At 41.6% G+C, this 15711-nt stretch overlaps 1 protein-coding gene across 3 annotated transcripts in view; it reads left to right on the top strand.

Moving 5' to 3' along the window:
- Positions 1 to 15711, top strand: part of USP24 (ubiquitin specific peptidase 24) — a 1909144-nt gene that overhangs the window by 148222 nt on the left and 1745211 nt on the right. For all 3 annotated transcript variants that reach the window (XM_086952711.1, XM_086952716.1, XM_086952707.1), the window contains exons 6-8: positions 3078 to 3113; positions 10143 to 10208; positions 12453 to 12518. In XM_086952711.1, coding sequence (XP_086808837.1) covers positions 3078 to 3113; positions 10143 to 10208; positions 12453 to 12518 — 168 coding nt within the window. The remainder of the gene's footprint in view (positions 1 to 3077; positions 3114 to 10142; positions 10209 to 12452; positions 12519 to 15711) is intronic.

Below are 15711 nucleotides of genomic sequence, written 5' to 3'. Positions count from 1 at the left end.
CCGTAGGCCATCCATATGTTTGATGCAGGTATACAAGGAACTCACATCCAATGTTACTAGGAGGAAATCTGACTCCCATTCAATCTCTTCAATTTTTCGCAGGAAATCACTAGTGTCTTGTACATATGAGTTCAAAGATTTCATATGTGCCTGTAATAAATAGTCTATGTATCTTGATAGGTTTTCTAGGGGCCCACCACATGCCGCACTTATTGGTCTTCCAGGCGGTTTGTTAAAATTTTTATGTACCTTTGGTATGAAATATATATATGGTGTAAGTGGGTGATCATTTTTGATATATTTAAACTCGTCCCCACTCAACATACCTAACCCCTTCCAGGCCACCAGATTTTTACATAGATTTTCCTGCATCAGCCTGTATCATTGTGGGTTGCTCCTTCTGTAACACCGGATATCGTCCAACTGACTATGAGCTTCCTGAAGGTAATCTTTAATTGACCGTAAGACAATGTTCCCGCCCTTGTCTGAATTGCGGATCACCAGTTCTGCCTCATGCAATTTGTTCACCAATTGATTCACTTTCCTTTCTTGGCTTGTATATTTTTTATCCTTTTTGTTGTTCACTTGGGCCAGTCTTTTGATTTGCGCCACCACTGCTTCACTGAAGGCATCTAATCCATCACGAGCTGCTAGGGGGATATATTTCAACTTGGGTTTGAATGGGGTGGGGGGTTTCATTTGTCCACTTAGTGCAACCCTTTCTTGTGTCCCCAAACTGTCCTCACTTCTTAACTTGCACAAGTCATGAAAAAGGCCGATATCCCGCACTGTTAGCTCTTCATTGCCCAATATCATTTTTGATGTCTCAGCAATTGCATTTGATGATTTATGCAGAAAAATGTTTTTTCAATTTTAGTTTCCGTATATACTGATATACATCTGCCCTTTTTCTAGTGTAACAAAAGTTTGATTCCGGGCAAAAACTCCAGCCCAAACTAAGGAGCTGTTCCTACGCTTTGGTTAATACTGTAGACCTCAGGTTGATTATAGATTTTGATGTGGTTGTATTTGTTGCATCCACCACCTGAGTATTTTCCACAGTTGGTAGCTCTTCAGAGGGATTTATTGCCGTGGTATCCGGGTTGCTCCCCGACCCCGCTTGCTTTGTTCTCCTTTGTTTTGCGGCAGTGCGCCTGCCCCTCCTGCGTTGGGATTTTGTTGCACAGTTTTGCCCTTGAATCGGGACCTCAGGGTATCCTTTCTGCTGTCTTTTAAAATTTCCAATTCTTCCCCCAAGGTCAGTGTAACATTACTTTTGTCTCTTGGCCCCTCATTATCTGAGCCACTTTCCGCAGCAGAGCTGTATACCACTGAGTCATCCTCTGTTGGTTGGGCTGCCTTAACATTTTTTGTAAAAAACACAGTTGATGGACAGAATGTAGAACAATGTCATACATTCACCCCAGTACAAGGATCTGGGCCTAAATCCACTGTTGTTTTGCACTCTACACCACCCTGGGTTAGACACTGGCTATATGCAAATCAGCTCTGACCCTGTGCCTCATGGGAACAGTCCAGTCCGAACTACCAAGCCATGTCTTTCCCAGACAGGAATCAAGCATCCAAGGACCGGTTTCTGGCTATCAGCCTTCATCAGCCTGGATAGCTTGACTCCAGTGGTGTGGAGAGCCTGGGACTCACGTCTGAGTATACCCAGCACACTCTGGGTGAAAATTGCAAAAAACACAGTTGATGGACAGAATGTAGAACAAGGTCATACATTCACCCCAGTACAAGGATCTGGGCCTAAATCCATTGTTTTTTTGCACTCCACACCACCCTAAGTCAGACAATGGCTATATGCAAATCAGCCTTGACCCTGTGCCTCATGGGAACAGTCCAGCCCGAACTACCAAGCCATGACTTTCCTAGACCAGAATCAAGCATCCAAGGACCGGTTTCTGGCTATCAGCCTTTTCAGCCTTTTCATCTTTTGTACTGGGCTGAATGTAAGACATTGTTCTGCATTCTGTCCATCAACTGTGTTTTTTGCAATTAGCATTTTTTGTGCCTCGGTTTTTCGCTGTGGCCACTCTTAAAATATCATAGCGGCGCGCAAATGTAAATATTTGCCCGTTGGCATAATCATCTCTGTCCCTCTTGAATTTATGAATTTTTCTGGCCTTGATTTTTTCCTCCTTCTTCGCTAGTCTCTTTTCCTCCTATTTGTGTCTTTATCAAATCCTCAAGTGCATCTATTTTCCTCTTAGGTATGTATGTATATATATATATATATATATATATATATATGTATGTATGTATGTATGTATGTATGTATGTATGTATATATATATGTATGTATGTATATATGTATGTATATATGTATGTATGTATGTATGTATGTGTGTATGTATGTATGTGTATGTATGTATGTATGTGTGTATGTATGTATGTATGTGTGTATGTATATATATATGTATGTATGTATATATATGTATGTATATATATGTATGTATATATATGTATGTATATATATGTATGTGTATGTATGTATATATATATATGTATGTATATATATGTATGTATATATATGTATGTATGTATGTATATGTATGTATGTATATATATATATATGTATGTATATGTATGTATGTATATGTATATATATATGTGTGTGTGTATATATATATATATGTATATATATGTAGGGTACATATAATCTATTGTTTACCGGGGTCCCGCGCATGGGCGGGAATATTCTAATGCTAATGACTTTAATCAGGATACCCCTGGAAGAGAACTAGGATTACAGGTAAGTAACTAATCCTTATGCCAAATTCACCTACACTGTGTGCCGGCCTATAGCCTTTATTCTTTTTGTGCAGTCCTCTTTACCGCAGCTGAAGGACCGCATGACATAAGTACATATGTTTATATCCTCCCCATTAGCAGAGGGTTCTTAGTCTGCACCTCCACAAATGTTTTTAGAGAGACTGCACATGCATTTACGTGGATTTTAACAACATAAATATAGTCTTACTAATATTACACAGCATTTAAATTGTAAATCCTATTTGAGTGATATAACTTTCATTTTTTAAATTTCTTTTTTACAGGAACCTCACGGGTGGCTTGTTGATCTTGTGAATAGGGTATGTAAACTAATAAATAAAAATATTGCCTGGAATGCTTAGTATAAGTGATGTCTTAAACTGTAGCATTTTGAAAAATAAGGCTAAGAGTCCGGAGAGTTTGTGACTCCACATACTCCTGAATTGGCTTCTGTGAATAAAGTGTTATTTGCCCCCTTCGCATAGGCAAGACTCTACTATAAATCTACCTCCTATCACAATCCGCGCAATAGTTGGCACTGGATACTGCCAGATGTTTGTATATAATAACTTTTGCAGAGTGAATCTTTTCTGGATTCACATGCTGTGCATTATTCCGCCATCTAGTGGTTGAGTCCCGAATTATTGTATTTGCTTTTTTTTTTCTCTCTGTGGGCGTCTGCATACCACCATTTGGTGTCCTCCTGTGACGTTTACGTGCTACTTCCGGAAGCTCCCAACTTTGGTCGCCATCTTCGGATTCTTTTTTCTGCCGTTAGGTCTGGATTGTTTAGGAGATGCTCCAGGAAGTTGGAGTGAAAATAACAGGAAAAGAGAGAACAACTTCAAAAGACTACTAATCAAGGTACCGCATGTCGAAACGAGGTGCTGGAATGTGCAGGGACGGGAAAAAAACACTTTGTCAAACACCTTACAGGAAATACGTGTACAGGAGGCTCCCTGTACGTGGTAATGGTCAAGACACCATTTAAGTTTTGCCCTAATTTCCACCATAAATATGCCCAAAAGGACCAGCATGCGGTCTGCAATCTCTGCTTACCAGTCGATCATCGATGTGAAGACTGCAACGCGTTTTGGCGTTTGCCCCGAAGACGTTGAGAGTAAGAGAGAGGCAGAGAAGAGCCAATTACAACATGCAAGGAGCCTTGGGCTCTCCAGCGATGACTAGGACAATGTCGCGAAGGGCCACAGGGCAACACAGACATAGGCATCCAAGTTGTGGAGGTCATAAAGAAGACTTTGCAAGAGGTAAAAGAACCGTCGGTCTCAAACAGCACACAAGTCCCAAAAGACGGACTCCAGGGCCTTGAAGGGAGCATTGGTGTCGAAGCATTCGAAGACCGCATTGGCGTCCCTGAAAAAACACTCCGTAGGATCCTTAGACAAGGACTCCATAACGGCAAAGACCCTTGAGAAATCGAAGGCTTCGAAAGAAGATCATGGCATCGATGTCGAGGCAAGAGAGGTTAAAAAGCGAAAACACGGACACATAGCATGCGTCAATGGAGAAGGCGTCATCTACCACAAAAAAAAGCCTGAAGGTTTTGACGCTGAAACGCAAGCAACAGAAAAGGCTCTGGTGCAAAGAGAAGGTCAAAGTCTTGACTCCGAAATGCATGCTTCGGTGATCGAGAAGAAAGACCCGACTGGAAGCCGAAATGGCCAGTATCCTACAATGTGAGAAGGAATTTGACGAAAGCTTGAAGCAATTCAAGATGGCGCCAACAATATCTCCAGAAAAAGAAACTGGCGTGGAGGAGCTAGAGCCCCACAGTGACGCCCGAACCATTTGAGGAGCAAGAAGAAGAATAATTTTTCGTGGAAGCAGAGCACCCCAATCTTGAGTCCGAAACCAGAGGTTCAAGACCTACAGTGGCAAGATCTCGATACAGACTCTCCTGAGGAAGCTGACGGCACCTATCGTTCAAGGCCTTCCACTCATGATGACATTAGGAAGGCAGCAGAGACCTATGAGGTTCAACACAAAGAAGAAAAGCCTCAATCGTGCTTCTTGCTCGAGACATTAATGCCTACGCAGTCAAGAAGCCAATTCCTGCCCATGCTACCAAGTGTGCTAGACCAGGGAAAGGAAGCATTTAAAGAGCATGCCACATGTAAGGCAATCTTACCTAGGGGAGCTAAAAAGTATAAATACTCCTCCAAGGACCCAATTTACATCAGTTACAGCTGACTCATCATAAGAGCCACGGCCAGGAAAAGGGCAAATGTATTGACCACGACGGATCCACCACCTGATAAAGAAAGAAAAAGAATTGACCTTATATGGAGAAAGGTTGAGAGAAGTGTAGCGGACCAGTGGCACCTTGCTAATTCCAATGCCTTACTAAACAGGCATGCATATCTGCACTGGGACGCGGTAGGAGATCTTTTGAAACACCTACCTGAGCAATATCAGAGAAGGTCAAGCTACCTGGTAGAAGAGGGGAAAACATTGCAAATTTGTGCTTAAAATCAGCCCTAGATGCCGCAGAGACATCAAGCAGACAGATGATGATTGGCACCACAGAAATTAGACATGCATGGTTGCAGATCTCGAGATTTAAACCAGAGGTGCAAAACAACATATTGAATGCACCTTTCGATGGAGAGCAGCTCTTTGGAAGCGCGGTGGATGTCATGCTTAAACAACAAAAAAGGACCATGAAACAGCTAGATTAATGGGGGCGCTACAATTCAGAGACTGAATACGTAGATTCACCGGCTCTGCAAGAAGACCAACGGGTAGAGGTAACCATCACCCCTCTACGTCACATCAGGCATACCAACAAGGTTTCCAAGGAGGAAACCACAGCCATCAACAGGTACAGCAACATAGTTGGCAATACCAACAGGAAAAACAATCTTATCGAGGACACTCTCAGGAAGAGGACTTCCTCAAAGGGGAGGAGCACCCGCAACATCAAAAAGACTGCATTCAGTCAGTAACACACCCTCTAAAAACTACACACAGGGTGCGCACAAACACAAAAATACAAAAAAAGAAACACATATTTCACACAACGTTCTGCACCAGTAGGGGCAGACTGAAAGATTTCCTCGCAGAATGGAAAAAGATCCCTTCAGATAAATGGATCTTACACATAATACAACATGGTTACTGCATAGAACTTGTCAAAACACCTCCACACAAAACACCAAGAAAGAAGGTGCACTCCAAAGGAGAAACTGATCTGTTACTCCAAGAGGTACAAGAGCTATCAGCGAGAGAAGCAATACAGCACGTACCATACAAAGAGAGAAACAAGGGAATTTACTCTACGTACTTCCTAATTCCAAAAATAGATGGAACAATGCATCCTATATTAGACCTCAGATTCCTCAACAAATTTGTAAAGACGCAAAAGTTCAAAATGACCACCGTACAAGAGGTAATACCTCAATTGCAAGGAGGAGACTACATGGCAGCGTTCGACTTCAAGGATGCATATTTGCACATCCCCATGAACAGCAAACACAAAAGACTATCTAAATTTATCGTCAACACACATTACCAATTCAGTGCTGACATTCAGCCTAAAATCGGCAGCAAAGGTGTTCACAAAGTGCCTAGCAGCAGTAGCCGCACACTTAAGACAGGGGATCCATGTATACCCGTCCTTAGATGACTGGCTTGTAAGGGCCAACTCGTACAGTCTTTGTGAGACTCACATACACCAAGTAATAAATACATTGGCCAACCTCGGTTTTTCTATACAATAGGAAAAATCCTCTACAGAGCTACAACAAGAAAAACTGTTCTTTGGAGCAAGGATAAATACAGTGCTTGGGAAAGTGTTCCCAACAGAGAAACGTGCAATATCCATACTGAAAAAGAGACCGTTTTATCAGAGGGGAAAGCACTGACAGTGAGTACAGTAGGGTCACTACTGAGAATGATGGCATCATGTATTCACTTAGTCCCAAAAATTCGGCTACACATGAGACCATTCCAAGAATGGCTTCAAACAAAATGGTCACAAGCCACGGGTAGTTGGGAAGATCTAGTGGTTGTTACACAGAGAATACCGCAAGAAATAGAATGTGGAACAAGTAGAACATAACACAAGGGAGGACTCTCACCCGACCACCTCCACCCGTGACCATAACAGATGCTTCACAGGTGGGATGGGGTGCTCACATGAACAGCCTCAAAGCGATAAGACTGTGGACACAGCTAGAAGCTCCACAGCACATAAACATTCTGGAACTGAAAACAGTGTTTCTAGTCTTAAAAGCCTTTCAAAAGCAACTACAGAGAAAGACAATTCTGATAAACGCACAACACAACCACCATGCTTTACATCAACAAGCATGGTGGGACACATTCGCTGGCACTGTCCACTCTAGCTCAGCAAATCTGGAGGTGGGTGATCCCACTGAACATAGACTTAATAGCAATCCACTTACCAGGGAAGGACAATGTAGAGCGGACAGGCTGAGCAGACAAGCCTCATCATCCCACGAGTGGGAGATACATCAGTACGAACTCAAAAAGATATTCAGAAGATTGGGAACTCCAGAGGTGGACCTATTGGCAACACCCCACAATGCAAAATGCCAACACTTTGCATCCAGACAATCGTGCATACCGTCTCTAGGGAATGCGCTATGGATAAGCTCGTCCGGGATATTTGCATACGCTTCTCCCCCAATACCACTTCTACACAAAGTAATTGGCCACATGACCATGATTCTCATTGCCCCACAATGGGCGAGACCGACTTGGTTCTTGGAGATAGCTCAAGAGTCGAATCACAAATTGCCAAAAAGACTAGACTTGCTAACCATACAGGATGGAAGAGTGCTCCAACCAGAACTGGAAACCCGGAGCCCCGCTGAATGGCTCCTGAGGACATAGAATTTGCGTACCTAAAACTTACAGAAAGCACAATGGTAGTCCTAAGAGAAGCAAGAAAGCTGACCACGAGGAAATGTTCCACGGCGAAATGGAAGAGACTCTCTATGGTGCCTCAAAGAAGATCTTTCCCAAAAAATCACAAAGGAAAAGACAGTTCTGAAGGACTTAACACACGTACTACATAGTAAACTGACCTACGCCTCACTGAAAGTTCACTTTGCAGCAATTGTAGCATATACAAGAGGACACACAGGGAAGAGCTTCTTCACTTCTCACGCGGTCAAAAGGTTCCTAGAAGGGGCAAAAAGAATCGCCCTACTTAAGGCCGTGCCAGCACCCACATGGAACCTAAATATAGTACATGCTCAGCTGATGAAAGCACCATTTGAGCCACTACACAATGCGAATCCACAGATGCTCCCACTGAAGATGGCCTTTTTAATAGTAATATCGCTACGTAGAGTTAGTGAGTTGCAGGCTCTAACATTACTGGAACCCTAATTCCAAATACATAATGACCGAATTGTCATGAAAACAGATCCACACTTTATGCCAAAGGTGTATATCGATTCCACAAGCAATACCAATTTTCTTCTGTAGTCCGAAAACAATCTTGACGCTAGAAGAACAGTCATGCATTACATTGAAAAGACAAAAGATAACAGAAAGGCAAATCAACTCTTTGTATCTTTTTGTTAACACTTTTCTGGGAAGGCTAGTAACCAAAAGCACAATTGCAAGATGGATTGCACTAGCAATAAAATTGTGCCACAAACAAGCAGGACAAACATTACAGAGAGCTCCAAGGGCTCACTCAGCAAGAAAGAAAGGAGCAACAATGTCCTTTCTAGCCAGTACCCCAATTCAAGACAATTGCATGGCAGCAACATGGTCTTCAATACACAAGTTCATGAAACACTACTGTGTTGACATCCAAATGAATAAAGTAGAACAAGTAGGACAAAAAGTCTTGCAACATCTATTCATAAACCAACGCTCATCCTCCACCCAGCCACCACAGAACTAACAATCCGCTACAGAATCTATGCACAGCATGTGAATCCAGAAAAGATTCATGCTGCAGAACGTATCATTTCTTACCTGTCGTGCAGTTTTGCAGTTTGAAGAATTTTCTGGATTCACTAGCCTGTCGACGTCACAGGAGTATGTCGATGCCCACAGAGAGGACAAATACAACAATTCCGGAACCAACCACTTGATAGCAGAATAATCCACAGCATGTGAATCAAGAAAATTCTTCAAGCTGCAAGACTACACCGATCGGTAAGAAACTATACGATACTTGCTATCTTCAGCCAGAATCTGAGAATTTTTTGGAGCACATTGATGTTGTGATGCATGTGGTTCTTATGGAAAATGTTTTGGTTTTCAGGTGAAAAATGTAATGCTTGATTTACTGTGGTCATGTTGAAACCTTGCAGTAGGGGTTTCATCGTTGCTGAAAGCATTGATAGCATGATTGGTGACGATTCTAATAGTAATAGTAATTATATGTGCATATTTCTCTTGTGCTTCTTAAGTGCATAGGTAGGAGGCGAAGACGATAATTTTCTGTGCAGAAATAAAGTTGCATATTCCCTGGCTATGCAGTGGTCTATGCATTACACCAGAGGGGCTAGACCAATCTGTCTCCAAATCTTAAGTTTATAAGCCAATAGCGTAGGCCATTTGTTGCTTCTTTTTTGCGGAGTTATGTATGCTTACCTTTGATGGAAAGCAGGCACTTAGTGCATGCATACCTTTAACGGAAAGCAGGCACTTAGTTATACTTTTTAACACTATTGCAGAGAGAAAACTCCACTGATCTGCCCTGTTGTGCTCCACTTCATTGGGTGCATCACAAAATATCCTGCTTCAAGCTACACCTCTATCATATATGATGTTACTTTATGAAAAATATTTTCGTACCGTATGCTTTGAACAGTATGCATAACTGTAAAATGTGACTGTTTAATGCACACACCTAAGTGAGCTGTGCTCATTTTAGTGCGGGGTTGGTGCTTTCTGAAGTGTTTTTAGGTTCACTAAAACACATACCAGTTTGTTTAACTGATGGGTAAGTAAAGTAAGGATCCAACATACCAGCAGTCACGCACCCACCCGCTCTAGCACCCATCTGTCTGTAGCATCGCTGATACTGAAAGAGCCAGTTGGTGCTATGTTTGAGTGACCTCTGTACTAACATATTTACTATTGAAATGGCATAATTGCTTTGCAGATATTTGGGATACGTTCAGATGTAAAACATTCCTAATGGAGCTCTGCCCTTAACCCCAGTTCTGTGACTTACTTTTCAGCCATGAATCAGTCTCTATTTAGGAAGGTATTTCATTGTTACCCATCTGTCCTTACGGCTTTATATACAGAAGTCCACTATAGTACAATGCATTCCACGAAACGTGTACCAAAAGAACGTGACCGATTAAATGTTTCCACTTTTTGTCTTTTAGTTTGGAGAATTGGGAGGATTTGCAGCTTTTCAGTCAAAACTGAATACAAACGATCTTGAACTTGGTGTAAGTTTCTTTTTATTGTTTTGTTGTGTTAACATTTTTGCCTCCTATTATCAGTTTTCCATATTAGTGCCCGAAAAACATTTACATTGTGGACAGGGATGGTTTCTGGGCTACTGGCACGTAGAATAACGGAAATGATATAAGAACGCTCTGTTTCTGAGAAATGTCTGATAGGTCAAAATAGGCAGATAAGAGAACATAAGTTAACATGGGCATTGTTCATTACTTGACATTTGATTGTATTAAGATCACCTCGTTTTGGTAAAATGTCAGTAACAAAGTCATGGACACATTACTTTTTTTTTCTAAAATGAGCATGGCTAGTATTTGCCTCATTAGGTAGCGAGACCTAAAGCATAATAACTATACTTCTCAAGTTAATTAGAAATGTATCTGAAGATTGGAAACAAGGGGGCTAAAAATAAGAAAGGTGCTGTCCTGAGATGGGCTATTCAATCTCTTTGGCCTGGTAAGTGCTTGTTGACAGTCCATTGTCTTTTCATGGACTGCTGATTCATTACAGCTCTTCTAAGTCACCTGTAGCACCTTACAAGGCACTATTATTGTTTGACTATAACGTCCATGACTCACTTAACTCAGTTCCTGCTTAGCCACCAGCCACATCCATCACGTTCATAGTGGAGTCTACTGCAAAGTCCAGGCAATCCCTTCAGCCAACTAATTGAAGCACTTGATCATCACCATCATCTTATTAATATCATTATTTATTTCCCCACCAAGTTCCAAATCTCAAGTAGTGTCATCCCTTCCAATTACATAAATAGGTGAAGAATCACCCTAAGCAAATGTATCTGTACCACCTAGTATCACTAAATCTGTCAGCCCTTGCCTATACCAGTCTCCTACTGAAGAAATTTCCAATCTTAGCTAGGCACTGTCCTGAGGGACAACATCACATTTGCAGACATTAAGTATGATCTAAAGGGTGTGTTCTCCCCTCCACCGTTTCAATCATGACATGGAGGTATTTGATGAAGAGGAACAACTAAATGAGAACATTAATAAAGAAAGCAAGCAGGAGAAAAATCAACATCAATAAGTTATCCCCCCCAACTCTTGGTTAGCTCCATATCTTTGAATAAAGAACATTTTGTCTTTCCAGTGCTATTCAGTGTTAATGATTCTCAAGTAAGATCTCTTGAAGAACGAATAGCGTATTATCTGTAATACTAGTTATCCCTCAAGGGAATCTCCACTGAAACCATAAGCAATTATCCTTGCTCCTCCAATGGATAGAATAGGACATTTGATGACTCCTGTATAGTTTTTTTAAAACATATTTTTATTGATGTGTGCAAAAATCATACATACACTGCAGAGTTACGTATCAAGTTATTTTGTACAGTTCTTGACTCTTGGTATGACATCAATTAAGCAACAGGACGTCAAAACAAACCTATAAATTCGCACATAAGTCAAAATTAACCGTACATCATTGCGTAAACAAAAACAGGTTGTCAGAGCATATCTCATGTTTTACAATTATGTTACTTTGCGTCAATCGCATCCAAATTACATCGACTATTGTTGCAATTATACCATCTTCATCCGTGATTATTCAGAACAACCCCCCACCCTTCCCTCCCCCTTGCTACCCCTGCTACCCCTCAGAACCCCTAACTGAAATCTCAGCGCCAAGACGCCCACGGGCATACATATGCGCTTTACAAATTGGAATAATAAATAAATAAATAAATAAATTGCAGCTCTGACCTTTCTGGCTAGTAACATATTCACATGTGTGATCCCCCGCATACATGTTACCACTGTATTTCCTCCTTTCCCCGTACCACTGTCCGAGATGGAAGAGTAATTTTGACATAACCTCTTATAGTTGCACCTGGCTTCTGTGGGGAGTCAGGGGGTAGGCATCTCTACGCTCAATATGCCAGTATATCGATTGCAGCGTATACCTCCATTAACCTATTCCACTGCATAGAGATTGGCGTCCTACGCAAGCCCCTATGTTCTTCCCGTAACAACTCTGCTCCCTCCGCTCTCCTATCTCAACTAAATAAAGCCTTTCATGTGACTTCTTTAATTTGTCACTTTTCCTTTAGTGTCTAAAATAACGTGTTTAAAGTTTACAAATGATTGTTTAAGAAATGTTAGCACAGGATGTGTGGGATATGTTTACCACGGTAAGATTTAAGCTTCTGTTTGTTTCTGTACCATTTATAAAATACAAGAATAGAACTCCACAATCTGATCTTTATTTTACAGGCTGTGTCTGCATTAGTTCAGCCTTTGGGAGTGTGTGCTGAATATCTGAACTCTTCAACCGTACAGGTAAATAGAAATTCTTTACTATTGTGTTTAAAAGGATGCAGTCAGGTTATCCTCTGGTATGATTTACCTTAACACCCATTTTATATTTGCGTAAGGGAAAGTGTGAGTATATGCTTTAGATCTGTGCAAGACCTCAAACAATCTGTTGTGATAAAGTTTTCTTGTGTCAAGCTACAAGAGCGGTAAGCACAGGTTTACTTAATGACTTTTCTGGTTTGCTCTGAAAAGATTGTGTTTATTACTTCAGTGGGGCTCTCACCCATCTCAAATAATAACCCAATTTCTTATAGCATTTATACAGGTTCCTTGTATTGGGTGCAAATTAAAGAGCATGAGGCTTCTGGCTCCCAAATGTGTAACCAAGAGGCTTAATCTATTTTGCCGCCTAATTCCTCTTTCCTTTTAATGGCATACGTCAGTTTGGTTGACCCGCTAAAAATGTATACTCTCTGGTGATACTTTTTTTTGTAACTTGTTCTGCTAGCAAAGCTTCTGTTTATTAAATTTTTTTTTTTTAATTTATTTATTGATTTTCAATCAAACAATACAATGGAAGTATTTATGCAAAAACAGACAGCACAATATCAATATAGTAAATCCGCAGATCCCCATGTTGTTGGACTACAACAGTGTAATACAATAAGGCACAATACGGTATCTTCATATAAACCAATGTATAATTGACATTACATTAGGTCAGTACATAGGACCTCAGATATCAAGCATTGCTAGTTATTTGTTACACATTCTTAGCATAATTATGCTACATTCCTGCTGTAACGGTAGGATCAAACGCATGTGTGCATGGCATGTCTGAGCTTGCAAGGGTGGAGTACATGTATTTAGGGATAGCATCAGTCACTCGCAAGGGAGGCATATATATTGCAGTGGTGCATTCCCTCGTGACACCTTAAAACGCAGGCGCCTCGGTTTCAGCAGCTTGGTTCTCGCGTGGGTGCCCTAAAAGATAGCATGTCAGGGGACCCCAAATATCTCTGGCCCTGGAGGTCCTGGGTAACAGTTCCGCATAACTGGTGAGTTGTTCCTGACAAATAACTAAGTAATCGAGCCAGACCTTGAATTTGTGTGCCCTTCCCCTGCCCTAGCTACAAGCCACCTGCCTCTTGGCCATGACTAGTGCGAGGGCTACATACTTGCGATGTGCTGCCTGTATTGGTTTGACATAACCCAGCAGGGCCAGAAGCGGTGTGGGTTCAATGTGGGTGCTTGTCATCAGTTCCAAGGCTGCGAAAACGTGATTCCAGTAGTCATGCACCCCCGGCTACTCCCAAGCCAGATGCAGAAAGTCAGCTCCCGGTGCGTGGCATCTTTTGCATCTGTCTGAGTCCCGCAGTTTGTATCTGTGCATCTTGGCTGGGGTGTAATACAACTGATGGAGAAACTTTTAGTGTGTTATACGTAGCCTGCTTCTGGCCGAGACCAAGTTCAGTCTGCGAACAGCATTATTCCCATTGTTCAGCTGTCAAGTCAAAGCCCATCTTTTCGCTCCATCACGTGCCTAATAGTGTAGTCGGTTCTACTCTGTGTGTGTACTGTGTGGTATATCACGGAGACGAGGCGGCTTGCCGCCCTGTTTTTTAGAATTAATTGTAGTGGAGCAAGCACTGTGGGTGTAGCCGGAAACTCCGGGTTTAGAGAGCGGACTCCTTGTCTGAGTCGTATATATAAAAAGACATCAAGTGGAGTTTGTTGTATTTCCTGAAATACGTGCTCGGCCTTGCGGAACTGGCCATTGGGGTAACGGTCCCGCCAGGTTTTGATGTGAGTTTGGTCCTTGAACTTATGGAATGCCATCTCTTGGACAAGGGGCATTTTAGGATGATACGTGAGAGGCAGCAGTGTGAAGTAAAGCAGGGGGGTTTCCAGCATGCGACCTATGCGCTGATACGCTGTGATTGTACATGTAACAGAGGTGGGTGTCTTGTCCCTAGAGCCAGGTGTGTCATATAATGCGCCGTGATAGGAATGGGGCCTGCGAGCCAGTGCTCAGCCGCTACTTGCGGCATATATCGTGACTGATGCACCCAGTAGTGGGCCTGCGCACTTATATAGTATAATTCAAACCCTCCTTGTGAATGTGGTCTGGTGAGAATATTCCACTGCCACCTCGGCTGTTTACCTCCTCACACCAGACCTGTCAATTCTGACCTGAGTGTTTCAAATAAATATCAAACTGAAGAACGTCAAAAGATGTCCCCAGATATAAGCAAAAAGGACAGTAGCTCCAAAATATTTAGAATCATATGCTTTTTATTTATCATTTATTTTCTTTTTTTTTTAAAAACAAACAAAAATGTAGAAAAAGTCATCCATGATAGTACACAAAGTATCACATAAAAATATATTACTATACACTCTACACAGATATTCATAAAACATAAACACAGCCCACAAATAACTATGAACAAAGATAAAGGTACACACTATATATCCAGCAACCTAGGACAAATAGACCCAACACATACAATAAATATACATCACATACAATTACAAAATGAAAAACATCGGACATCACTTTAACAAAATCAACAAATCACAATGTAACATACAGAGCACACACAAAGAAAAGTGCTGATGCGCGTTTCGGAAAGTACCAATATATTACAACATTCCTTCGTCGGGGCGCTCATTGCATACTTTAATTTTTCATTCGTGACCAAAGGGTGGTCATCAATACATTGATGCGTAATATTGTGTGAGAGGCAGGGCTGAAAAAGCTGTCTGTGGGGGAAATAAGGTAGAAGATTGTAAAAAGTAAAAAACCGGACCGAATAAGCTCAAACCTTGAGCAAGACAATCCATAAGGAAAAAGGGATGACACAGTTATTATAAAAAAATAAACAGACAAAATAATGACAGAGTGGGTGGATAGCACCCAACATTTCAAAAGTGAATCAAATCTTATACCCCAATCAACTGTGCGCACTCACAACAGCATGTCCACCACCAAAAGTATAGTACACAACCTTGACAGTCATGAAGAGCAGGTTTTCACTGAAAATGGCGTCCAGTCTAAACTGGATTGGACTCAAGAGAAAATGGAGTTCTGGAACAGATATAGGGAAAATCCCTCCTGATGGAATGGTATGTTTAAAAAGAGATAGAGTAGTTGGGTGGGGGGGGGAAGAGTATGACCATTTTAATTAGGGACGCCTGCCACACCATTGAGAGG

The sequence above is a fragment of the Lissotriton vulgaris genome, chromosome 1_1 (assembly GCF_964263255.1).
Source record: "Lissotriton vulgaris chromosome 1_1, aLisVul1.2, whole genome shotgun sequence".
NCBI classification, from domain to species: Eukaryota; Metazoa; Chordata; class Amphibia; order Caudata; family Salamandridae; genus Lissotriton; species Lissotriton vulgaris.
The sequence above is the reverse complement of the archived record's forward strand: the minus strand, read 5'-3'. Positions and strand labels throughout refer to the sequence as shown.